This window comes from Schistocerca cancellata, chromosome 1 (genome assembly GCF_023864275.1).
Source record: "Schistocerca cancellata isolate TAMUIC-IGC-003103 chromosome 1, iqSchCanc2.1, whole genome shotgun sequence".
Classification (NCBI taxonomy): domain Eukaryota; kingdom Metazoa; phylum Arthropoda; class Insecta; order Orthoptera; family Acrididae; genus Schistocerca; species Schistocerca cancellata.
Window position 1 is genome coordinate 951,773,310 of NC_064626.1, and position 26,280 is coordinate 951,799,589.

Genomic DNA, 26,280 nt, shown 5'->3' on the forward strand with positions numbered 1-26,280 from the left:
TTGTAGAGCTGTTTGCACAAAATTTTAAAATTTGAATAGTTATGCACAATTTCGTGAAGAAAGCAATAGTGTTCAGGAAAACTGTTATTCTGTTAAAAATTATTATGATCATAGTTCTGAATAGCTTCCCAAGAAGGCTACAGAAAATACTAACGACATTTCTGTGTGCAGAGGTAATTTCAGTAATGATGGATCCATTTTCACTACTGGTGAAGATGACAACCGACGTTCGGGAAATATACATTTTTTTTCAGACTGCCTGATAGATATGCTATACAGTAGGAGAGTGTGTGTGTTGACTGTGTCTATACAGTTCGATTCAGTGTTCTTTCCAACGTGCATGCGTGTCCGAGGGAACAGACACCGATGACCATTGACTGCATTATTAACTTATGAAATGTATTCGTAGACTGCTAATAGGATTGTACGCTGGCTATACGATTTACTAGAAACATATGAATATTTGTGCTAGACCGGGACTTGAATCTGTGTTTCCCACTTTACGCGAGAGGACGCGTTAACTAGGTTAACTGTTCGTGCACGACGCAACGGCCAGACCCAAATTTCCATACGTCCTAGTGTTATGTCCCACAGTTCTCGTATACAAATCGTACGATTCACGCATAAGGAGATACACTGTTTTTTCTCGTTAGATTGTCTTGCTTTGGCATGAAATACAGTAGAGCAGTGTGTACCTTATAGTTTCTGTGTAGTTTGATGCAATGCTTCTTTGGAATTTGTAACGATAACGCTAGCCGCAGTTTTGGACACAAGAAAAATTACCGCAGACTGGATGGATGTGCGTACAAGATGTCAGTGATTAGATCCTTGTTTATGAACGTCTCCTTATTGTGTTATGACGTGACAGTAGGACATCATTTGCGATGAGCATCAGACAGTAACCCTGCCGAGATCTATTCTAACCTGACGTATGATTTCTCATCCACAGAAAAACCCTTAGCATTACACAACGTAGTAATTTTTCGTAATCGTCTGCAAGACTCTGTTACACTTCTGATCTTCATTTTCAGACTGTAGGAAAGTAATGGATAGGTATTTTCTTAAGGCTTTGCAAGAGCGCAATGTGGAGTTGCACCTTGCTCGAAAGGTCGGTCATCAACAAGTAAACACTTTTGGTTCTTTAAAAAACATTTATATAACAAAATTAAGACATAATAAATAATAGAGATAAATTCGATAGTTTGTAGAGAGATACGATCAGAACGCACAAGGTGACATTAACATGCCCCGAAATGTGGTTCTGATATACGGGACGCTCTAATTCTTCATTGATCCCGACAGGCAGCATGATAAGATAATGACGGCGACCTGCAACATAAATACAAAAGAATTGTTGATATACGTTAACGGTATAGTCTTAAACATTTACTTCTTGCAACTTTTCAGTGCGGAATAGATACTAGTTTGTGTGCATTTAAGAAAATATGTATTAGTAGTCCCTTTAGTTCGACCTCTTATGCAAATAATTATGCACTGTAACATTCATTAACTTTGAATATACGTATTCAGTTGAGATTCACACAGACTATTAAACAAGAACAGAACAAAGACTCACAAATATTGGTTTGTTTTAAAACAATAAATGTGAAGTGGTGTACATCATAAAGGAACAGATCTGGATCAGCAGGCGCACATCACCAGGTCTGCGGCAATTTTTAATCATTAAGGAATTAGTACCTGTATTCATGCTTTTGACAGTTTCGTCCAGGAGAAACTGGTGCTCGTAGTGGTTTACAACAGTATTACAATGTCTCATTCCACTTGACTGTTTGCTCTTGAGTAGTATCATTCCACACCGAGTGAAAGAAAATTCCTTTTTCTGTATATCGTCACAAGTTGTGTTTTATGCAGAGCATTCTCTTATGCGGAAGTCTATGCTAATAACAGACAGTAGCAGTAAGATCTAAAAAGAATCAATAGTATTCTCCGGAAAATGTGCCCTTTATAAATGTCCATTCCATACCCGACTCCAATCGAAGTACACAGATTCAACTGCTTTAACGAAGTATCATTAACCTTCACTTCTTTATTGATTATGCTTCACCATTTAGTTCTAAGTGAAGCTACACGCATAAGTATACTACACTTACAAAATTGCTATCCCCAGGAAACGTCGCGCGAACACTGCATGTAGCTATGATAATGGCATCATTTCACAGGTACATCATATCCACCTAAAGCCATCCGATGATGGTTAGGTTGGCAGCAGAGATACCAAGTGCGGGAATGTTGATTGGTAAGTGTCACTCACTGTTCCCAATAGTCTCAGACATTTTCTGTGGGATTAATGACTAGTGCTGGCGGGACTCTCGAGGTTTGATAGAGCGCCTAAATGTTGATCAAACAAGCCACGTATGTTTGCTCCAGTGTAGACACAGGAGTGGTCGTCTTAGGAGGTGGGAATATACACAGCATACTCACCATGAGGAAGTAGAAGGAAAGTCAATACTTGGCCCCTGAGAATGATGAAATAAACATCGTGTTTGAAAGTTACGATAACTCGAATGAACAGATCAGCATCATGTACAGAAAAAAAGAAACGATAACTTTTCAGAGCCACTTACAACCTGAACTACACTGCCTACACAGTACGGGTTTAACGCTTTACTCAACAACCACGCTTCAACAACTTCCATCTTTTTAAAAAATGTGCAATAGTGATTCTTTCGCCCACACTCAATGCCTCTAGTCAGCTACTGTTGATCTTGTCTTTTTCTTTTTGGCGCACTGAAGACGTATAGTTTTATATGCCGCCATGAGGAATGGCTTGTAGAGAGGTACCCGACTCCAAATAAACATCGCATACAGTTCCCTTCGCAATGTTCGCTTGGAAAGTGGTTATGATAGACCTGCGTTCACTGACACCAAAAATTCCTGTCAGCTTTGAGAGCGGCTGTTACTGAGAAGGTGTGACACTCATTTCCGGACCTTGTCGGGTAGGATATTTTTTCGACCACTACTCTGACGCTGTACACAGCCTGCGTTCATAGGCCGACCAATCAGGCAACTTCAATTTCGATGTCATCACGGGCACATCCAAATAAGATATCTGCTTTCTACTGAAAAGCCACGCCTCCACATCCACCTATCGTACTAAAATGAATCGGTGCAACCGTTCGGCTCATAAATCCCTTCACTCCCATGACTTAGGTTGGCGGTGGAGGGCCACAGGAACTGCTGATAGAAGTTCCTCATCACCTGCAGCACTCCAAAACTACCAGAGTGCTCCTTTGAGACGGTGACTACTATTTTGTCCGGTGAGCTTATATTTTCCATTTAACTTACTGATTATGTTACGGTCCTTCTACAGCAGAAGCAAACAAATCAATGCCACTCGCCTTCAGAAACATCATCAGCTTTGTGTTAACGGGCTGAAAAGTTTTCTGGAAGTCAATAAATTACAGATAAAATAATGCTTTATCGTTGATACGTACATCTTCGTTTAAATGGGTGAATTTATCTAAATTAATTACGACATTCTATCTACTGAAACAAGATTTAATATTAGCATTGAAATATATTATTACGGAAAATCCGAAAACGCCTAATTTTATAAATGTACTTATTATAAATAACTGATTTTAAAACCGCATCAGCGGAGGGGATTTCATGCCAGGCACGTTAAGTAGTTATTGCACCAAGTTGCGCGGACGACCTTTTAAATCATAGGTATATCAAGTCTATCAGCCAGTTCCGCGTAGTAGATTTGGCGAGAGAATATATAAAAAAAAAAAGGGTTCAAATGGCTCTGAGCATTATGGGACTTAACATCTACGGTCATCAGTCCCCTAGAACTTAAGAACTACTTACACCTAACTAACTTAAGGACATCAAACAACACCCAGTCATCACAAGGCAGAGAAAATCCCTGACCCCGCCGGGAATCGAACCCGGGAACCCGTGCGCGGGAAGCGAGAACGCTACCGCACGACCACGAGCTACGGGCAGAGAGTATATCCCTGACAGTTTATTCTACGAGTATTTGAGTGATCTGCTGCGAACACAGCAGACGTTGGCACTACTCGAACATTCAAGCAATACAACACGAAGCGGTACAATGGACTTACTATGTCCTAAGTGTGCAGCTCATTTGGTTACACCAATTGTGGGCGAACCACTTCAGTCGGCGTGCAAGCCGCTACGAAATACTTATCGTCCAATCACGAAGAAAAAAAGAAAAAAATCGGTAAAAAATTTAATTATTTCACACCGTACAGTCTGATGTCTTCGCTCGATGAAAGACTGAATTCCTTTTTGTTGTTAGTCATATTTACTGTGGTGCTTGAAACAAAGTAAATCATTGCACGCACCTTTAAGAGTTTCCACTGGTAAAAACGAATTGCGTAGGCCTTGCATTTTAAGCCATACATTCCTCAATATGAAATACAGCTAACATATCGAAACTGTATTAAAAGTTGAGAGCAGAATGATATCTATCTCCGCTCTTGAGATATTGGCTTGTACGTGTGTAAGAGAGTCCCACGCAGTGCGCCCAGTTCCGCCAGTTCACAACGTGAATCAGGTGCTCATAACACTTAACATTATTCATAAATGGCTCAACATAATGAAAGGAGATTTTTTTCAAATGATACAACGCAAACAGGAGCTTATTTTGCCGTATGATTAACACTCAAAACTTTTTGTATCTATCGAGACATAAAAGCAACTACAGCTCTTTCGATGCAACGATATACTCTTCCTTTTAACAGCATTTACTATCTCGCCGAAGAAGAATACTGTGGCAATGCACACGATAATATTAACGATATTCTATGTGGGCCACTTAGCTTCAGTTGAAACCTGTTTTTTGTTACGTCCTAAGATATAATCACTAAGTAACTAGATGTTTTAATTATTTAAGTTTCCATCAAGACCGATTTTAGATTAACAACCTTTAGAATACTTTCTAGCTACATGTAATGATACCAGCTTGCCAAATAGTCTATCCACCAACGCATCTCATTATTTCAGCTTCTTTTATCCTGTAATAAGCTGTCTCTCACCATCACCAGTATTCGGACGTCCTGCAGAACAATGCAGCATACAATCTAAGCAGACCCACTGATAAAAAGCTAATTAGTAGTTATGTAAAGCCATAATTAGCTCTAATGTGTCTACTTGAACTGTAATGATGCTAGATCGCCACTTCATTTCCAAAATACCGAATATACTGCTGTATCCTCAAAAAGTTCGTCTAGCGAATTGTAATTTTTTTCGAAGGCCAGCTGGCAGAGACCAGCTCGACTAACGTGCTACTCAAGTAAGCCGCTGGACAGTATCGTTGACATTACATAAAAACACAATGGACAGACGTAGTCTGCGACACTGGTCATGGCCGAAACACATAGAACAACTAACACCGCAACACAGTGTGTCCAAGAGCGAAGTAACATTTTGTATCTCAGAGCACTTGCATACTACTGAGAATCTCACACTTGCAAATTTAACCAGACCTAGCAACCTGGGCTCGGTGCAGGGCGAGGTAGGAAAAGTTGACAGGACAAGCAATAAGAAAAACCCACTCATCCCCCATCCCACTAGGGCTACATCAGAAGTGTAGCTACAAGGATATAACTGAGCTTAGGGGAGCAAAGCATTCAGTCGTGTGGCCACTCTCTCTGCACCATGAACTGGGAGACTGACAGGTTTTTGAGTTTCCAATAAATTACGGAAAATCCTTGGTGGTGAAGATCTACTGGTTGTCCGACTGCTTAACTCGTCAAGTTCCCGTACAATGTTCGTCGTAGCAGTGGTGGGGTGGCTGCGGCACTTGGGAAATTTCACCAAAGGATGGAGCTGGTGTGCGGCCACCTTCCACCCTCTGAGGGACTTCAGCTGACGGACTACATGCTGGCAAAGATCTTTCTGGGGGCGGCGCGACCTCGCGGTGTTCTAGCCACCTAGGCGTCATCGACCACCATCCTGGTCGAAACCTGGATGAGGGACCGGGGGATTGCTGCTCGGCATCAGATTACTAATTTCGCCTATCGCACACAAGCGCACAACATGCGGATCACAAGTATGTGCAGTGGTACGTAGCTGGCCCAATTCCGGAGGACCTGTGTGGGTCGCACTCGTTCTTCACTGCTGGCGACCCGCACGGCACCATGGTAGCTGCCGGCTGCGATCCACGATATTGGATGTCACAGGCACCACGTGGGCCTCAGCGCATTCGGCAATCAGTTGCGTTTACACGCACATACACTGAGTCGACAAAAGTCATGGGATAGTGACATTAACTTATACAGATGGCGGTAGTATCGTGTACACAAAGTATAAAAGGGCAGTGCATTGGCGGTGCTGTCATTTGTATGCAGATGATTCATGTGTAAAAGTTTTCGGCATGATTATGGCAGAATGATAGCTGGAGCACAACGAATGGGATATTTCATTTCGGAAATCATTACGGAATTCAATATTCACAGATTTACATTGTCAAGAGGTCCGAGAAGACCCAATTTCAGGCATTCTATCTCATCACGGACAATGCAGTCGCGATGGCCTTCACTTAACCACCGACAGCAATGGCGTTTACTTAGTGTTTTCAGTGCTGATAAACAAGAAACATTACGTGGAATAACGGCAGAAATCAATGTGAGACGTACGACGAACGTATCTGCTAGGACACTGCGGTGAAATTTGGCATTCGTGGGATGTGGCAGCAGACGACTGATGTGAGCGTCTTTGCTAACAGCACGACATCGCTTGCAGAGCCTCTCATGGGCTCGTGACCATATCGGCTGGACCCTAGACGAATGGAAAATTGTGGCCTGGTCAGATGAGTTCCGATTTCAGTGGGTATGAGTTTGTACTAGGGTTCGAGTGTGGCGCAGACCACACTAACCCCTGGGCCCAAGTTATCAATAGCGTACTGGGCTAGCTGGTAGTGACTCCTTAATGGTGTGGGCTGTGTTCACATGGAAGGTGCTGGGTCATCTGATCGAACTGAACCGATCACTGACTGGAAATTGTTATCTACTTCGAGACCATCTGCAGCCTTTCATGGACTTCATGTTCCCAAACAACGATGGATGACGATGAACCACGCCACCAGGCCACTATTGTTCACCATTATATTGTAGAACGTCTGGACAGTTCGAGCGAATGAACTCACTGCCCAAATCGCCCGACATGAATTCTATCGAACATTTATGGGACGTAATCGAGAGGTCTATTTGTGCACAAAATCCTGCCCGGCAACACTTTCGCTATTATGGACGGCTATAGAGGCAGCATGGTTCAGTATTTCTGCAATGGAACTACGATGACTTTTTGAGTCTATAGAACGATGAATTACCGCACCACGCCGGGCAAAAAGAAGTGCAACGTAGTATCAGGAGGCATCCACTGACTTTTGTCACCTCAGTGTAGTGCGGCCCCAAGGCCAGCCTGAGTGCTGAATAAGGACCAAATGGCTCTGAGCACTAAGGGACTTAACTGCTGAGGTCGTCAGTCCCCTAGAACTTAGAACTACTTAAACCTATTTAACCTAAGGACATCACACACCCATGCCCGAGGCAGGATTCGAACCTGCCACCGTAGCGGTCGCGCGGTTCCAGACAGAAGCGCCTAGAACCGCTCGGCCACACCGGACGGCGCTGAATAAGGCTGCTTGAATAAATACCCGTCAATGTTACCACTATTTGACACCCGTGCATGGACCGTATGTTCTCACTAATCATTTCTGTCACCCATCCTGACGCATAGCGGCCTGGAATAGAGCGGGTTGTTACAATACTTTTGAATTATGTGCATGACCAAGACAGGTAATTATAGACAGTTTCACACGTAATTTTTCCCCGTTTTGATCGTCCCGCGTGCCGGCCGCGGTGGTCTCACGGTTAAGGCGCTCAGTCCGGAACCGCGCGACTGCTACGGTCGCAGGTTCAAATCCTGCCTCAGGCATGGATGTGTGTGATGTCCTTAGGTTGGTTAGGTTTAAGTAGTTCTAAGTTCTAGGGGACTGATGACCACAGATGTTAAGTCCCATAGTGCTCAGAGCCAAACGTCCCGCGTTTGGTTGCATGATATCTGGAGTGCTGCATTATGCTGCTTGAACAAATACCTGTCAATATTACCACTATTTGATTGGATACCCCCGCATGGATCTTCCGTTTTCACTCATCATTTGTCTCACCAATCCTGACCCGTAGCGGCCAGGAATAGACCAGGTCGTTACAATAGTTATGTGTTACCAGCGTGCCCAAGACATATAATTAAAAATAGTTTCACATGTAACTAGTTCCCCATTCGATCGGCCTACATATGGTTGCGTGATTTTTGGAGTAAACAGAAACAGCTCTTAAACTTTCTGGCAGATTAAACTTGTGTGCCGGACCGATACTCGAACTCCGGGCAAGTCTTCTACCATCTTTTTTTAATTTTTTTTATTTGGTCTCATTATGTTCGATATTGTTCGTCGAATTTGTTCGAGGCGGACGTCCGATGACACCCATTTAGTTCTTCGTTGAACCATTTACTCAGTTTTTTGGTTACAAAGGGTAGCTAACCCTCTGACCGAACACGCTGAGCTACCTTGCCGGCAGTGCAGTGGCTGAGCTTGGTCACAGATCGTGCCATCTGAGCTACCCAAGCACGACTCACACCCCGTCCTCACAACTTCAATTCTGCCAGTACCTCGTCTCCTACCTTCCAAACTTCACAGAAGCTCTCCTGCAAACCTTGCAGAACTAGCACTCCTGAAAGAAAGGTAATTGCGGAGACATGGCTTAGCCACAGCCTGTGGGATGTTTCCAGAATGAGATTTTCACTCTGGAGCGGTCCGGCACACAGTTTTAATCTGCCAGGAAGTTTCATATCAGCGCACACTCCGCTGTAGAGTGAAAATCTCATTCTGGAGAAAGAGCTCTCCTGCACAAAAGACGCGAGTGGAACGGGGAAAAACCCTAATAACTGGCACAATGGACAGTACCCTCTGTTATGCACTTCACAATGGTTTGCATAGGACACAACGTTGTTGAACAGCATTGATCAATATTCTGGACACAAACTGAAAACCGCGCCCACTTAGCGCGGCAATATCAAACATGCTGGTGGCGTCCGCTTCGATGTATCGCGCGTCGCGCGATGTCCCTGGCGTGTGCGCTCAACGACAACTCAACCGCTGGTGAGTGATATCTTCGCGCAGTCGCCCCGCCACGTTCGCAACAATTCTCTCACACAGGTCGACGCCTGCCTTATAGGTCTTCCAAGCAGTCACGTAACGCCATTTTCTAAACATCCCTGTGGTAACACCTCAATATTGTCGTTGCTTTTAAGAAGACTATGATTTTCTTCAGCAGTTGTTTGAGTATGGCACTTGAAAGCTGGCAGGAGCGCGATCAGCTGCGAGGGATCATCTCTCGTCGAACGTACTCTAGCAAGCTACAGTTGAAGAATAGACTGAAGCAAAGTGATTTGAGAAGTGCAACTGTAAAGAATAATTTCTGATTAAGGACTCTTACCTCCACCACACCGATTCCAATGGCCATGCCGCCGATAAGGTCGCTTAGGGAGGAAATGAGTTCTTCGAGTCTCGGCTTGCACCCCTTGGTGAACAGGTACTGGGAACTTGCTGTACAAACCGAGCCTTCACTGCAGCATGTGGCTGGCAGTTGGCCGAGGTAGTCGTCAGGACCATTCACTCCGCAACACTCAAACTGAAATCAGAAACAAAATCACAACTGTTGTTCATACTTCGGCTGCAGTTCTCTCTCGTATTCTTACACGTGGCCAAAGGACTGCTCTCACAGAGCTAGGAAGATTTAAACGTCCTTACAATACACACACACACACACACACACACACACACACACACACACACACACACACAACAAAATGATATGAAATGGCACATACAATTCTAACGCAAATATATGAAACATGTGGAAAGGAGTATTTGTTAGAGCTAACTCCATCTACATACTGCAAAAATGAAATTGCACACATCTACCGAAACACAAGATAAAAATATGGTTTACGACTCAGGCACTAAAGGAGCTCAACAATTTAAGCGTTACACGTGACACACTTGATTTTGTGGTCAATGGAGAGATTTAATTTAAGTAAAGACATACAAATGTATGCCATGCTACCATGTATGTATTGTTGGTAGTATAGAGGTATACTTTTTACTACTGCAAAAACGTGCCATGACTGTATGTGGAACATTGTTAGAGCATTGTTCATACACATCATTTTTATTGCAATTGTGTATCAGGAATTTGATGAATGACAAAAAATTTTGAAAAATGGAGAAAGCGCAGGACAGTTGCTTAACCCACAGTCTTTTACTGGATACACGACCGGTTTCGTAACAGATACAGTTCCATCATCTGGTGTAAGCTGCAACATTAAAAATATTCTATACACGCGAATGGAGGGGATCCTCAAGTCTGAAATATCAAATAAAGAACTATGCGGCTAAAATTTCAAAATTACATGTTAGAAGAGAGAACAGGACGTTACTTACAAATAAAATTACTTAGTCATCTGAGGCCATCCTTGCCCCAATTTTTTCGTGAAACCAAAGGTTCCGTCAAAAAAAAAAAATCTTTTTTGAAGCCTTTACGAGTGTCCTTCCTTGTAGTGTATGGTATTTAGTGCGATAAAAGCCAATCGTGTAAGAACAGATACATTGGCCAGACAGGTAGGAATTTTTATACAACGTTTGAAGAACATAAAGACCTGGCAAATTCCAAGTCAGCTCTGACAATGGATTTTATTGACAATCGATATCAGCTGCAGCAGGTTAGTGACAACTGTCTTACACTACAGAGAAAGGTCGGATACTGAATGTTCTGGAAGAACTTGAAATCTTAAGAAGTCGATATTCCCATTCTCTCGATACATTTAACGAACGAACAGACTTGTGTCTCGAAAATATTTTAGTTAATTATTACATTATCCAGGCAGATTAAGGTGTCCGTATAACGTAATATTTTTCCTTGTTTTTGTTAAATGTACAAGTTTTACTCTCTCTTAACGTCGTAATGGTTCTGTCTCCTTTCTGCCGTTACCTCCCGCTTTCCACTTTCAACAATTCAACAATATCATGTCTGTTTCGTACCAAGCTTGCGACGTTTGTGGCTTCAGTTCTCACAGCTAGTGTTTACTACTACATAGTTTTTCTGTTTGTGTTCCGGTCGCGCTGCACGGTGGAACGGCTGTTACGGAATTTTTGTAAGTAATTCCTGGCAATATGTGATTTCTCCCTCCCCCCCCCCCTAACCCCTTACATGTTACTTTATTTTGGTAACTTTTGGTGCCCACTCGTGATGTCTGTTTCCTTTGCAGATTTTTTTGACACGAAACCTTTGGATCCATGACAACATTGGGATGAGGATGACCTCAGATGATAAAGTGATTTTATATCTAAGTAACATTCTGTTCTCTCTCTCCTATATGGCCGTAATTTTGAAATTTTAGCCGCATAGTTCCTTATCTGATACTTCAGACTTGAGGTCCCCTTCTTTTAGCGTGTAACAGAATTTTTTTGTATTGCAGTTTGCACCAGATGAAGGAACTGTATCTGTTCCAAAACCTGTCGTGTACCCGATAAAAGATTGTGGATTAAGCAACTGTCTTGAGGTTTCTTCATTTTTCAAAATGGCTTTGTGCAGTTGCGGCTGCCCCATAGGAAGAGTTCTTAATTGCAAAAAAGAAAATTACCAGAAACCCACGTATTCGATGCGTAAAGGGAGATTGCATAAAGAACTTGGACTGCGACTGTTTCGGTCGTTAGATTAGCGGTGAAATATAGCTTTTACGTATACGCTACGTAGACAACACATTATATTAAGATAATGTAAATAAAGTATGTTGCTAATGTATATACTGTTCAGCTACACACATTGCCTTCTCATAGATATATGTATCTGTAAATTCGGCGCATAGATTAGAGCGTTCTGTAGATGTGTTACTGAACTGTTGTATTAATTAACAAGAAACCGAATGTGGTTCTCTCGTGCTCTGCACAGGAGGCAGCGATGTTTCCTCAGCTGTTAGTAGTCAGAGAACCCACTCACAATCATTGTCTTTTCTTCTGAAACCTCATTCTACGTCATTATACCATGATACCTTACAGACCTAAGAGATTTTATGGTATATATCCTCTGTCTTGTAGTCTTATCGATATTCTAAAATCAGCAGTTTGATCTAGTGACAACCAAGGTCGAAATTCCCACCATATATGTTCAAGGACCAACCATACAGTGTCATGAATTTAAACTCTTTTTAATCGTACCCTTGTTATTAAAATCTAAAGAGATATAGCATAATTACGTATGTAGCAATTGTGTTCTTTGAATCGTCCTTATAAGGAAGTTGTGATTCGACAAATGAGCTGAAATTATGTGCGCATACACTGAACAGTCGTCTACAAATTATGCAAGTACTGATATAATTGTGTCAAAGCCCAACGTACAGTAATTCTATTGGTGTATTTTATTTAATGTCTCTGCACGGGTAGTCAAGCGTTTTTCAACGTATGTTACTGATGCTTATCGTTTTTAGCAGAAAAAAAGTCAAACCAGGAGGCCTTGCATGCCACAAATATGGGCAATAATGTTTCTATAGAGATAATTCTTTAAATCTTTTTGTCAGCAAAAAATCAACATATGTCTTTGTATTACCGCTTTGTTTCGGCTCTGCAGTGATGAGCACATAACCTTGCTTCATTATCTCTAACTGTATTCCGAAACCAATCAGTTCAGTATAACGTTTTGTACATCACTAAGCAGTTCTAGTCGTACTGTAATGTACAGTAAATGTGTCGGTTACGTTCTTAATGTTCTATATTGACTGAGTAGACATGTAGCATAAGGAATGCGCCCACACGATCAAAATCATGGGTTGTCTTGTCTGAAAGTCATATCCACGTATATTTTTCTCTGACAAATTCAAGTGAAAAATAGAAATTGAAAGATAGTATAGAAAGCAGTGTTCTAATCAATTACAAACACCAAAAAAAGTTTTGCATCACTCCCGTTCCCAGAACTCCTGAAGATAGACGTTGACAGTGGGTACTGTACCACAGACACAGTCCCTTTGATTGTTCAGAGCTGCCACTAAACCAGCCCAAAGATGTAAACAAACATGCATGAGCAGCGCCTATTAGACGGAGAGGGTCCGACAGCATATCAGTTCCAGTCATTCCACCAGGAAGGAGGTACACGGCTCGTGTTGTCTGTAGTTCAACCATGCCTAGACGGTCAATACCACGGTTCGATCGTGTCCGCATTGTTATTTTGTGCCAGGAATAGCTCTCAACAACAGAAGTGTCCAGGCGTCTCGGAGTGAACAAAAGCGATGTTGTTCGGACATGGAGGAGATACAGAGAGACAGGAACTGTCGATCACATGCCTCGCTCAGGCTGCCCAAGGGCTACTACTGCAGTGGATGACCGTTACCTACGGATTGTGTCTAGGAGGAACCCTGACAGCAACGTCACCATGTTGAATAATGCTCTTCGTGCAGCCACAGGACGTCGTGTTACGACTCAAACTGTGCGCAATAGGTTGCATGATGAGCAACTTCACTCCCGACGTCCATGATGAGGTCCATCTTTGCAACCACGACACCATGCAGCGCGGTATAGAAGGGCCCAACAACGTGCCGAATGGACCGCTCAGGATTGGCATCACGTCCTCTTCACCGATGAGTGTCGCATATGCCTTCAACCAGACAATCGTCGGAAACATATTTAGAAGAAACCCGATCAGTCTGAACGCCTTAGACACACTGTCAAGCGAGTGCAGCAAGGTGGAGGTTCCCTGCTGTTTTTGGGTGGCATTGTGTGGGGCCGACGTACGCCTCTGGCGGTCATGGAAGGCGCCGTAACGGCAGTACAATACGTGAATGCCATCCTCTGACCGATAGTGCAACCATATCGGCAGCTTACTGGCGAGGCATTCGTCTTCATAGACGACAATTCACGTCCTCATCGTGCACATCTTGCGAATGACTTCCTTCAGGATATCGACATCGCTCGACTAGAGTGGCCAGCATGTTCTCCAGACATTAAACTTATCGAATATGCCTGGTATAGATTGAAAAGGGCTGCTTATGGACGACGTGACCCACCGACCACTCTGAGGGATTTACGCCGAATCGCTGTTGAGGAGTGGGATAATCTGGACCAACAGTGCCTTGATGAACTTGTGGATAGTATGCCACGACGAATACAGGCATGCATCAATGCAAGAGGACGTGCTACTGGGCATTAGAGGTACCGGTGTGCACAGCTATCTGGACCACCACCTCTGGAGTTCTCGTAGTATGGTGGTACAACATGCAATGTGTGGTTTTCAAGAGCAATAAAACGTTCGGAAATGATGTTTATGTAGATTTATATTCCAATTTTCTGTACATGTTCCGGAACTCTCGGAACCGAGGTGATGCAAAACTTTTTTCGATGTGTGTGACTCTCTAGCAGTGGCTGCAGACCTGGCTATCGGGAGACTTGGAGCGTGTGGAGAAAACTTTAAACAGGCTGGCTAATGGAGCTGGGTTATCCAAGCAAAATCTTCTGAAGTAGGAGATAATGTGGTAAGGAAACAACTATGTGCCTGTGACGCTAACCTACAGTTGTGCAATGATTGTCGCTCCTCCATCACATATAATGAACTCCATTCTTCTCATCCAAAGACTACACAAAAACCAACGAACATTTTCAAGCACTATCACTGAGCCCGATAGAAACAGAAAGGTTTCAAGTAAACTGTTTTGCTTGTGCTTAGCTTAAAAAAATGTACAGAAAGTGATTCAAGGGGGTGTAAGATTTATTTGGCGGTTTGTAGCCTTAAGTACTTACCGTTGTTTGAAGGTCATCGATTGGCTGGTCTGCACCACCTGGGATGTAGTTATTGACTGCCTCCTCTATTTTCGTTCCAATATCGTCGAAGTCGTCACGGAACACAAATGCAGTTATACCGATTGCAACTTCGATCAGTACGATGATTATTACGAGAGCCGTGTACTGAAACATAAAATGGTCCACACGTCAGCAGTATATAGATTATAAGCTACTCAATGCTACATAGATTATGTTAAAATGCATATGAGTGCACGCTCTCTTCTCTCTAGCTTGTTTTTCAACCAAGTGTTACAAGTAAAATGGAGATTGTTTGGAGCTGGTTACAAGACGCGCAAATCGTGATGAATGGCGTACCAGCTATACTCGATAGGATTAGGTTCCACACAAGCACGGCCATCTCCGTGGACAGTTCCTTGAAGCGTTCTGGTACACTAGGGAGCGTCGTGTTTTGCAGCAGCCGCGCCAGAGACTAAGTCCCGTTCAAGGTCACACGCATTAAGATGCGCCGCATTAAGATGCGCAACGTAAAAACAAAACCCACCCACCATCCCCATTCCTAAACACAGCTAACCACCCGAACAGCATAACAATTATTTAATTACCTAATATAATCACCCTGATAAGGAGACCTCACTCACCGTGAGGCCATTTTCTAGGAAGGCCTTCGGCTGTGCGTCTGAGACGGACTTTGAGGTTTTATTGACGTAACGAAGATACCTGTCGCTACTAGTGTTGTTAGACGAACGAATGGTTGTACATAGTGAGACAGTAATTTTCTGCATTGGTCCCGGTTATAACTGATTCAGTGTAGCTTTCTCCCATAGAAAATACATTCTCCACCTGCCTGAATGGTGCCCTGCTGGCAAGGAGAATGCGTCAGAATGTGGTTACTGACGTAGCTGTATCGTGCCATAGGCACGTAGCAAAGTGTACCATGTCTCGTCAGTCAAGGCGACCTTTTACCGTGCTTCTCACGCCCAATGATAGTGATCCTGCTCAAATACGAATTTCTGTGCCCTGTGACTTATGGTGAGCAACGGCACACGTAGGTCAGTGGCAGCTGTATCCGCAGTGTGAGTCTGGATGGAGATTTGTTGTACAGTTATGAACTGGCAAGTACTTGACTGCTCTGTGCTGTCTTCCTGCTGACTACCAGAGCCGAGATGCCCACGGCGCAGGTGTGACTCGGCAGACAGGGGATGCCCAGTGCCTGCTCGACGTGGAGGATGGAGTGCCTCGAGCACCAGGGCTGGTCACGATTAAATGCGTCGACAACACTGTGCCGTGCTCGTGTGGAACCTAATCCTTTCGAGCATAGCTGGTACGCCATTCATCAGTGCCCGTTCTGCGTCCGACGGTCAGTGCAGCGTCTCATGGCGTCCCAAACACGTGACAAACCCAACTATTTCATTCATGTTGTTGACAAGAGTGCTACGCCAGCTATCTCTAGTTGAATTACTCACAAGAGTAGATTTGGAATCGTTAACTTTCTATTCCACTTTAAATGTCCTCATACCATTTACTTCCTTATTAGTTGGTTTCTGAAAAATTTCCTTCCTGTCTGTATACAACGGATCTTACAATACGCTCGATACATTATATTTTCTCTACATAACGGCGTAATACGTTTTAAATATTTATAGACCTAATAAGCAAGACTGTCATTGTACCTCACAACATATAACAATAAACAAGTTATTTAAAATCCTAGCTAATTAAGGAGAATCTGAAATGAAAATAAAATCATAATTCATACCATTACGATTTAAACTGCAGCTTGTGTAAGATCTGGTCATCAGACTATAGCAAATTGAGCTCTAAGATACGAAATGATAGCACCATCCGTGCAGTTCATTTTTCAGTCAATTCGTTCAGTTACCAGATATTCACCAGTACCAGAAGTAGTAGACGGTTTGTAACTGAAGTTAATTGATACAATATGTGTTCGAATTTCATTTTTATTTCCACTGAAGACTTAAAGGTCAGAGAATCTGACATACGTATTCTTTTCAGTACATTTATTTTCTACAATAAATCCAATAATTTTAAAAGCTTACAAGTCTCATTGTTAGGACGGCTTTTGTTACATTTGCCTCTACACTTCGTTCCATTTAACACATTAATTCGTCCGTGGCAAATCCTCAAAGCCAGAAAGTCCAAATACCCGAAGTCCTCCACAAAGCATATCAATAGTTACTGCTATCTAGGTATTATTGATTATTTCCGATTTCTTTATTTGACGCTATGTGTATGAGATTGGCTGAGTAAATATGGGTTGGAACTCTTTGTACTTTCGCTGTATGGGATCTATCTTCATTTTAAGGTCTATTTGGTCACTGATGGTAGGGAAGTGTACTAGCATAGTCCTGTTAGTGTAACGAGTGAGTAAAGGAACATTTATGTTTAAGTTGTTGTTTTTCTTAGAATTAAACGGTCTTGTGATAATTGGTTACTTACTGTTTTCATCATACAGCTATTCTCCTTGATGGCACCACAGCAGCCGAAAAAGCCGACTATCAGGACAATTGCTCCCAGCGTCGTGAGGACGATGGCGGGGACATTGAACTTTCCGTCGACAAAGTATGTTGCCTCTCCAAACTGGATCACCGATATGATTCCGGGAACCAGAAGCGCAATTCCACAGAGCTGCAAGTAGAGATATCAACACATAAGACATGTAAAATAACATTTTACTAAGCTACATTTATAAAATATGGACCGTTCTACGAACAAATAGTGCAGCAGATGTTTTCTGTTCAGTTTCAGAATCTTTTACCAACATTGCGATCGGCTGGCACGACGTTGTGTATAACATAAAGCAAACAGCGAGCGAAGATACAAAGGAAGACTGCCCAAAGACAACTCTATGACACCTCTATAATCTATCTGCGTAGTGAAAAGGGTACTGTGCAATCTGAAAAGAGTGACGATCGAGTCATAAGACTCTCGCCGTTTCCGTATTAATCATTGCGCGGCTGTTTCAATACAATGAATTTAATGTCTGCGATAACTATTAGAATCCAGCAACATACTCGTTTATATTTTTGGTCCAGCACCCACCATCTGATGTGTCTAGGAGGGTATAGAAAGTACTGCACTAGTGGTCTATCATTAGCTATCCTTCGGATACAAATCGCCTTCAGGCAGGGGAAGAACGACAGATCTATCTAGGAGACGTATTCGTAATTTTACCCTCGTCGTTTTCACGATATACGCTGTCCAGTCACATTAATGTGACTACCTGTCAAAAGATTGAATAACCACCTTTCGTAGCACGGACCACTGCGAGGCGTGCTGGAAGAGAGTCATTGCGGTTCTGGAAGGTACCGACAGGGACGTGGAGCCATGTCTATTCCAGTGCAGTGGACAGCTGTCCTAGGTTTCTCGGTTGAGGATCCAAGGCGCGAACAGCCCGTTCAAGGTGGTTCCACAAATTCTCGATTAGGTTTAAATACGGAGAGTTCCGTTGCTAGGGAAGTACGGTAAGCTCATACTGGTGCGTTAAGAATCACGAACGTACTCTGCGAGCTGTGTAACACATGGTGTTGGCCTGATGGTAATTGCCATCGTGCAGAGGAAAAGCAAGCTGCATGTCGGGGTGGACATGGAGCGCAAGAAACGATGCTTACTCGTGTTGATCCATTCTACCTTCCAGAATGAAGAGATCACCCTGGGAATGTCACAAGAAGATTCCCCAGTCCATAACGCTACCATCCCCAGCCTGAACCCTTCCTTCGATTGTTGTAGGCTTGTTTGTTTTCAGATGTTTCGCATGGTACATGGCAATGGCCATCTGCCCGATGGAGCATAAAAGGTGATTCACCTCAAAAGGCCACAAGTCCCGACTCAGTGGACGTCCAGTTGCGACACTGGCGTACAAATTCAAGCCTCCGTTACCGATGCATAGGTGCACGAACCAGGCTTCTGCTGAAGAGACCCATACGCAGCAACGTTTGCTGAACGGTTATTGAGGAGCCACTGTTCGTACCCCCTTGATTCATCTGGGTAGTCAGTTGCTCAACAGTTGCACGTCTGTTCACCTGTACGCATCTCTAAAGCCGTCATTCACCCCTGACATCTACATGCTGTTGAGTACCACAATTGCCTTGGCGCCGGTTTTGAATGGCGGCGTTTATCCACATACGGTGTACTTTAACCACAACAGCACACGAACCGTTTGTAAAAGTCTTTCATGAAATGCTTCCACCGTTGGCCCCAAGACAATAACCATGACCATTTGAACGTCAGATGAATCACAGCTTCCACACCACAACAACTGCACTGTTTCTGTGTCCCCTCACCCTCCCTCCTATACATTTTCTACATCCTCCACAGCTGATGCTGCCACCTTTTGTCTGTGACTGATTGTTGCTCGCTGACGTCGAACATAGGCGATGGTCATATTAATGTTACTGGACCGTGTATGTGTGGCATGTAAGAATATATTCCTAGGTCACACTCTGAGTGACGGTTCTTACAAGGGAATTTCCCCATCGCACCCCCCTTCAGATTTAGTTATAAGTTGGCACAGTGGATAGTCCTTGAAAAACTGAACACAGATCAATCGAGAAAACAGGAAGAAGTTGTGTGAAACTATGAAAAAAATAAGCAAAATATACAAACTGAGTAGTCCATACGCAAGATATGCAACATCAAGGACAATATGCTATCAAGAGCGCCTTGGTCCCGTGGTTAGCATGAGGAGCTGCGGAACGAGAGGTCCTTGGTTCAAGTCTTCCCTCGAGAGAAAAGTTTACTTTTTTTATTTTCGCAAAGTTATGATCTGTCCATTCGTTCATTGACGTCTCTGTTCACTGTAATAAGTGTAGTGTCTGTGGTTTGCGACCGCACCGCAAACCCGTGCGATTAGTAGACGAAAGGACGTGCCTCTCCAATGGGAACCGAAAACATTTGATCGCAAGGTCATAGGTCAACCGATTCCTCCACAGGAAAACACGTCTGGTATATTCTATACGACACTGGTGACGGCATGTGCGTCACATGTCAGGAATATGTCGTCGACCCACCTAACTTGTACACTTGGCGAATGGGTAAAAAGATTCTTCTACCTTGCCCGATTTAGGTTTTCTTGTGGATGTGATAATCACTCCCAAAAAAGTGATGAAAACATGAGTTTGTCAGATAATAATTGTCTGAAAATAAGGAATTAAACTTTTCTCTCCAGGGAAGATTTGAACAAAGGACCTCTACTCCCGCAGCTGCTCACGCTAACCACAGGACCACAGCGCTCCTGAGCTTACATCCTCCATGATGTTGCCTATCTTTCGCATGGACTACTCAGTTTGTATATTTTGCTTATTTTTTTCATAGTTCCACACAACTTCTTCCTGTTTTCTCGATTGATATGTGTTCAGTTTTTCAAAGCCTATCCACTGTGCCAACTTATAACTAAATCTGAAGGGGGTGCGATGGGGAAGTTCCCTTGTTAGAAGATTTAAGAACTTTTTTGTGATAACTGTGATAGTCTTGTTCTGACCAACAAATCCACAATGAATCCCACAGCCCTTCCTTGAATCTACTCTGTCATACTGGTAATAATGGCTATGTAGGAGCAACACATAATTTCCACGTTCTTTAACGAAACTCATTCCTATGATATTCTGCTTAAATGGCAATTTAAATCACAAGAGGAATAAGCACATGGTACACTGAACTGTATATGCCAAAATAACATACAGTTTATGTTGTTAATTATTAATGATTGTGAAAATATTTCTGCATGACTGTCAGAAAATTTTGGTCCCTTGATACGTTAAGCCCCAGTCACACGGAGCTAGATTCGCTGCAAGATTGCTAGATGCCGTGCTTGACTGCCAGATAGCATGTGAGTGTAATGGCTACCTCACACGCTGAACCTCTCATCATGGTGTATAATTCGACGCAGAAACTCGCAGGCTGGCATGACTCCGTGAATGGTAAGGAGCGCAAGCCAGCGGAACGGCAGTCTTTCTCAAAAGACTGTAAAGAAACTACGCAGTAAAAAATTTTGATCCTCACACACCTCATAGCTTCATGAAAACTGCCTATCATTTCGTTAATGTTCGTATTTATTGTGGTATTTGAGGATTAAGTAAATTAATGCCAGAGTTTCGGATTTTGCATTGAGAAATTGTATTTGGTGCATGTAAGGTAAAAGATTGTTGTGTATGAAATGTAGCTAACATATAGAATTATTCTTCAAACCTGTAATGGTATTGCTGTCTATCGCCAGTCTTGAGAAAATAGTTTGTATGTAAAGAACTTCACCCTGAATTTGTCCGCTATCGAGGAAGCCTGAATGAAATACACTCCTGGAAATTGAAATAAGAACACCGTGAATTCATTGTCCCAGGATGGGGAAACTTTATTGACACATTCCTGGGGTCAGATACATCACATGATCACACTGACAGAACCACAGGCACATAGACACAGGCAACAGAGCATGCACAATGTCGGCACTAGTACAGTGTATATCCACCTTTCGCAGCTATGCAGGCTGCTATTCTCCCATGGAGACGATCGTAGAGATGCTGGATGTAGTCCTGTGGAACGGCTTGCCATGCCATTTCCACCTGGCGCCTCAGTTGGACCAGCGTTCGTGCTGGACGTGCAGACCGCGTGAGACGACGCTTCATCCAGTCCCAAACATGCTCAATGGGGGACAGATCCGGAGATCTTGCTGGCCAGGGTAGTTGACTTACACCTTCTAGAGCACGTTGGGTGGCACGGGATACATGCGGACGTGCATTGTCCTGTTGGAACAGCAAGTTCCCTTGCCGGTCTAGGAATGGTAGAACGATGGGTTCGATGACGGTTTGGATGTACCGTGCACTATTCAGTGTCCCCTCGACGATCACTAGTGGTGTACGGCTAGTGTAGGAGATCGCTCCCCACACCATGATGCCGGGTGTTGGCCCTGTGTGCCTCGGTCGTATGCAGTCCTGATTGTGGCGCTCACCTGCACGGCGCCAAACACGCATACGACCATCATTGGCACCAAGGCAGAAGCGACTCTCATCGCTGAAGACGACACGTCTCCATTCGTCCCTCCATTCACGCCTGTCGCGACACCACTGGAGGCGGGCTGCACGATGTTGGGGCGTGAGCGGAAGACGGCCTAACGGTGTGCGGGACCGTAGCCCAGCTTCATGGAGACGGTTGCGAATGGTCCTCGCCGATACCCCAGGAGCAACAGTGTCCCTAATTTGCTGGGAAGTGGCGGTGCGGTCCCCTACGGCACTGCGTAGGATCCTACGGTCTTGGCGTGCATCCGTGCGTCGCTGCGGTCCGGTCCCAGGTCGACGGGCACGTGCACCTTCCGCCGACCACTGGCGACAACATCGATGTACTGTGGAGACCTCACGCCCCACGTGTTGAGCAATTCGGCCTCCCGCATGCCCACTATACGCCCTCGCTCAAAGTCCGTCAACTGCACATACGGTTCACGTCCACGCTGTCGCGGCATGCTACCAGTGTTAAAGACTGCGATGGAGCTCTGTATGCCACGGCAAACTGGCTGACACTGGCGGCGGCGGTGCACAAATGCTGCGCAGCTAGCGCCATTCGACGGCCAACACCGCGGTTCCTGGTGTGTCCGCTGTGCCGTGCGTGTGATCATTGCTTGTACAGCCCTCTCGCAGTGTCCGGAGCAAGTATGGTGGGTCTGACACACCGGTGTCAATGTGTTCTTTTTTCCATTTCCAGGAGTGTATTCACAAAATTCCTTGTATCTCATAAACGGTTTCAGATCTTGAAATAAGATTTCGGAAAACGACAGTACGCAAAGAGGAGAGTATTCCATCATAGGTTAATGTGCGAAACTTCTATATCCATCGCGATATTCAAGCTACTACTGATGTTTTCAGTGCGATAATGTAATATTTAAGTGCCATCGATAGTTGGTGCAACGAGAATTTCCGTTGGCTTGAAATGTTATAAGTGAAGAAAGTGCAGTTTATATTCACACCGAGAATGGACATTTTCATAAATTGTTAACTTGTCTTTCCATCATGCCTATCATGACAAGTCTTTCACTTGTCTTTCATGGTTCTGTCGCAATGTCAACTGTATTAGATTGTTAGTGAGATGAGTGTTTGTAAACTCTGGTGTGTTTTCACGAAAGATGCGGATTTTAAGGTGGCAAAAAAGGAACTTACATATTACGAAAAGCTCGTCACTGATAATGTTCCTCTGAAGAAATATAAAGGGAATGAGAAGCCTGGCGAAAATAAATCGCTGCTTCTGTTGAAATTTTAACGGCGTAATTTTTAATAATGAATTATGAGAACTGAAGGTGCCTGAAGAATTTTACTTCTGAGAAATACGAAAACATTTAAATCTGCAGAATCCTGTCGACTACCCATTAAGGTGTAAACAAATTACCAATGTATTGATGTTTATTAGGTAATTGAGATATAGGAATAAAATCCTTTTGTCAGTTTCAATTCACATACAATTCACTTTCTATAGATTGCTGATACATATCAATATCCTTCCAAGTTTAAAGGATACTTAAATATGTTAACTACATTTCATATGCAGCAGCATATGACCTAACATCCACCAAACGCAATTTCATAGCGACCTCTATTTCTCACTGCAGACTTTAAAATTTTCTTGCAGCGGTTTGCCAAATATCGAAATACCACTATAACCATGACCATTAACGAAATGATAGGAAATTATCATGAATTTGACGAATGAAGCTATAAGATGTGCGAGAATCAAATTTTTTATGTGTAGTTTCTTCATAACCGTTTGAGAAAGATTGTAGATCGGCCAGCGGGTGTGTGGCACTCTGTTATGTCTCAAGGGTTAAGTGGCATTGTCTGAGAGTTCCCACACTGTCTGCTGTGACATCAGACGCCAAACAGGATCCCTGACTGGCCAGTGCAGGCAGTATTCAGCGAACCTCACAAGGAAAGTAGTAAGGGAGCTACCACAGGCAACATTCTCAGCTCCCTTCAGAGCAGCCAGTTAGCAGACGACAGAGCCCCCAAGTGAACTGCCACGGGAGCTGCCAAGTAAGCTTGCAGCAAATCTTACTGCATGTGAGACAGGGTTTACAACAGCATTCCAGTCAGTGTGGCGAAGGCAGAGATCTTGTCCAAGAATCCATAATGCCATTCGCCACAGCTGGGACTTTGATACGAAACGCAACTTTATCGAATGTTAGTCCAGTGTCTTTGTGCCACCCCTCTAGTTCCTGTCCATACAAAAGAGAACGTATATCATATCACTCTAATGCACCGTTGTTTCTCATAGTTGATAATTACTGGTGACTTTCCTCGATTATGAATTTTTACCGTGTGTTCCTCCAACAATGTTTATCTTGTGATATTCTTAGTTGTTGGTGTGTATCTGTCTGTATCACATAGTCATCGCTATTAGATTACCAGTTAAACGCAATGAAGCTGATGAATGATTGCCTCAGGATAAAACTACCTACATCGTAACCTTCTGAAGAAACGAAGTCATTGTATCAGTCGATGCATGAAACCTTTTTTGTATGTTCGCTTATAGAAAGTACCGATCACATAAACTCCTGGAGAAAGTAGTGCAACTGCTCCTAGAAATGACCACATTTCACTGAAACTAGCATAACTTTGAAACTGTGTTTGCGTTTCATAACTAAAAAATCATCAATTAAAATAAATATGTAGATTTCTTAGACCTTAACCTAGTGTGCAATCGTTTTCATATCACTGAGTCATTGGCGAAAAAAAAATGTAATCCATTGGATATTTAACCGTACTGCTTTTGGTCTCAGACGCAGAACAATCATATTTTTCTAAAGAAAAAAGGTTAAAGCGGCGCTTGAAAATGCCCTTAGGCTGGAACAATGCATTAGTGCATAAATAAACTGATATATCGTACTTGAGGGCAGGTTGGAGACGAGGCAACTGTGGTCCTGACGTCAAAGAAAATCGTTTTAGAAAAGAAAAAGAGACGAATCTGCTTGTGCCTTGCTGAAAAACTTTAGGACAATAGCAGACAACCATCTTTGTTAAATTGCTGATGAGACATCGTTATTTACAGGCTTACACTGTTAGCAAACTGTTCTATCACTGGAAAATCATCTGCAGGGTATCTTCTATTAAGTCTGTAGCTTATAGAAGCTGCCTGTAATCGTCGCTAACAATTAGTGAGTAAACGTGAAATGTAGTATTCTGCTGTTACAGAATCGGTTATTCTTTACTGCAGTCATCTACATAAACTCCACAAATCTTTCACCCTCTGTGTCAATAGCCTACAAAGAGACTACTGCTTCATTGTTCGCCTTAGGTGTGTTTGGCCGATAGTGTTGGACGAACACAGATTCTGTATTCGCTGTCCTAACAGACAGATAACCCGATCGCTGAATCAAGAAAACTGGCAGTTCCGACCGCTGAAATCATAAAAATATCTACGATTACGAATAATTGTGGAGCGGAGATACATATTCAGTTCTGAATTAAGGAACTGGCCGAAAAAAATGCCACATGCGTACTGAAACTCTACGATAATGAAATCCTACTGAACAGCTATAAAGAGTAGCAGCTCGGTTTCTACAGCCATACTAGTATGGTACACAAATATGACATTGCTCTGGTTTCAAAAGTGATTTACATAATTTATACAACCGGTCTCCTCAGAGGGTCTGAACTGTGTACTCTGCCCTAGACAGCTGCTACTCGTGTAGAGGCAGGGCGGGCAGTACGCCAGTAAGTACAGTATTAACGGAGACCTTAAAACATTCACTCGTTTCATGTTACATCCACTTTGATAAGCCAGGAATCTCAATACTACTGCTATAGTTACCCTGTGCCGTGCGCTTCATAGTCTTTTGCAGGAGACAGATGTAGACTGAGGTGCAATAAGGCTGCGATGCACGGTTTCCAGCAGCAGTACTTACGAAAACAAGGAAGTTGAAGAAGAAGAGGAGGTATTTCACGGTGCTCGCCGCACAATTCATGATGGCGTTTGTCGTCTGCTTGTGGCGTGACTGGTAGAGTACCTCGGGGCTACTGACAGCTGCCTGTCGGCGCAGTCCTTCTTATCCTGAAAGCGGCACCTGTTAGGTAACGCCCATACTTATCAGACGTTCAGACGTCGCGATAAGCGATCGCCAGTGCGTGAGTCAGCCTGCGGTAATGTGTGGCTTATTCGTGTGATCGCCACATTCTGGGTGTGCGTCTGGAATCGGTGACTCAGTGGTCTCGGAATTTCGTCTTCTCAGGACGGCTGGAACGAGAGTCAGCTCATGACGCTGCGACGTAACATCTTCCCTAGTGACGTCAAACAACATGAAGTCTAGTGACCATTCAATCTCTTTCATAATATTTCTGTCTTAGTTATGAAGAGTGTTATCAGAAAAAGTTTATGTATATGATAAAACAGTAAAATAACGGTTCATGAATGCTCCATAGCCGCTTCCGACTTAAAACGTCTTTCTAGTAAAA

The 26,280-nt window shown here is 43.4% G+C and overlaps 1 protein-coding gene across 1 annotated transcript; it reads right to left on the minus strand.

Moving 5' to 3' along the window:
* Nucleotides 1-1,173: 1,173 nt before the first annotated feature.
* Nucleotides 1,174-25,869, minus strand: LOC126162768 (23 kDa integral membrane protein-like). The gene is made up of 5 exons (XM_049919466.1): nt 25,734-25,869; nt 17,294-17,482; nt 14,834-14,998; nt 9,486-9,680; nt 1,174-1,329 (listed from the first exon to the last, which is right to left on the minus strand). The coding sequence occupies exons 1-5, from the start codon at nt 25,791-25,793 to the stop codon at nt 1,279-1,281; spliced, it is 660 nt and encodes a 219-aa protein (XP_049775423.1). The 5' UTR covers nt 25,794-25,869; the 3' UTR covers nt 1,174-1,278.
* Between the last annotated feature and the right edge of the window lie 411 nt (nt 25,870-26,280).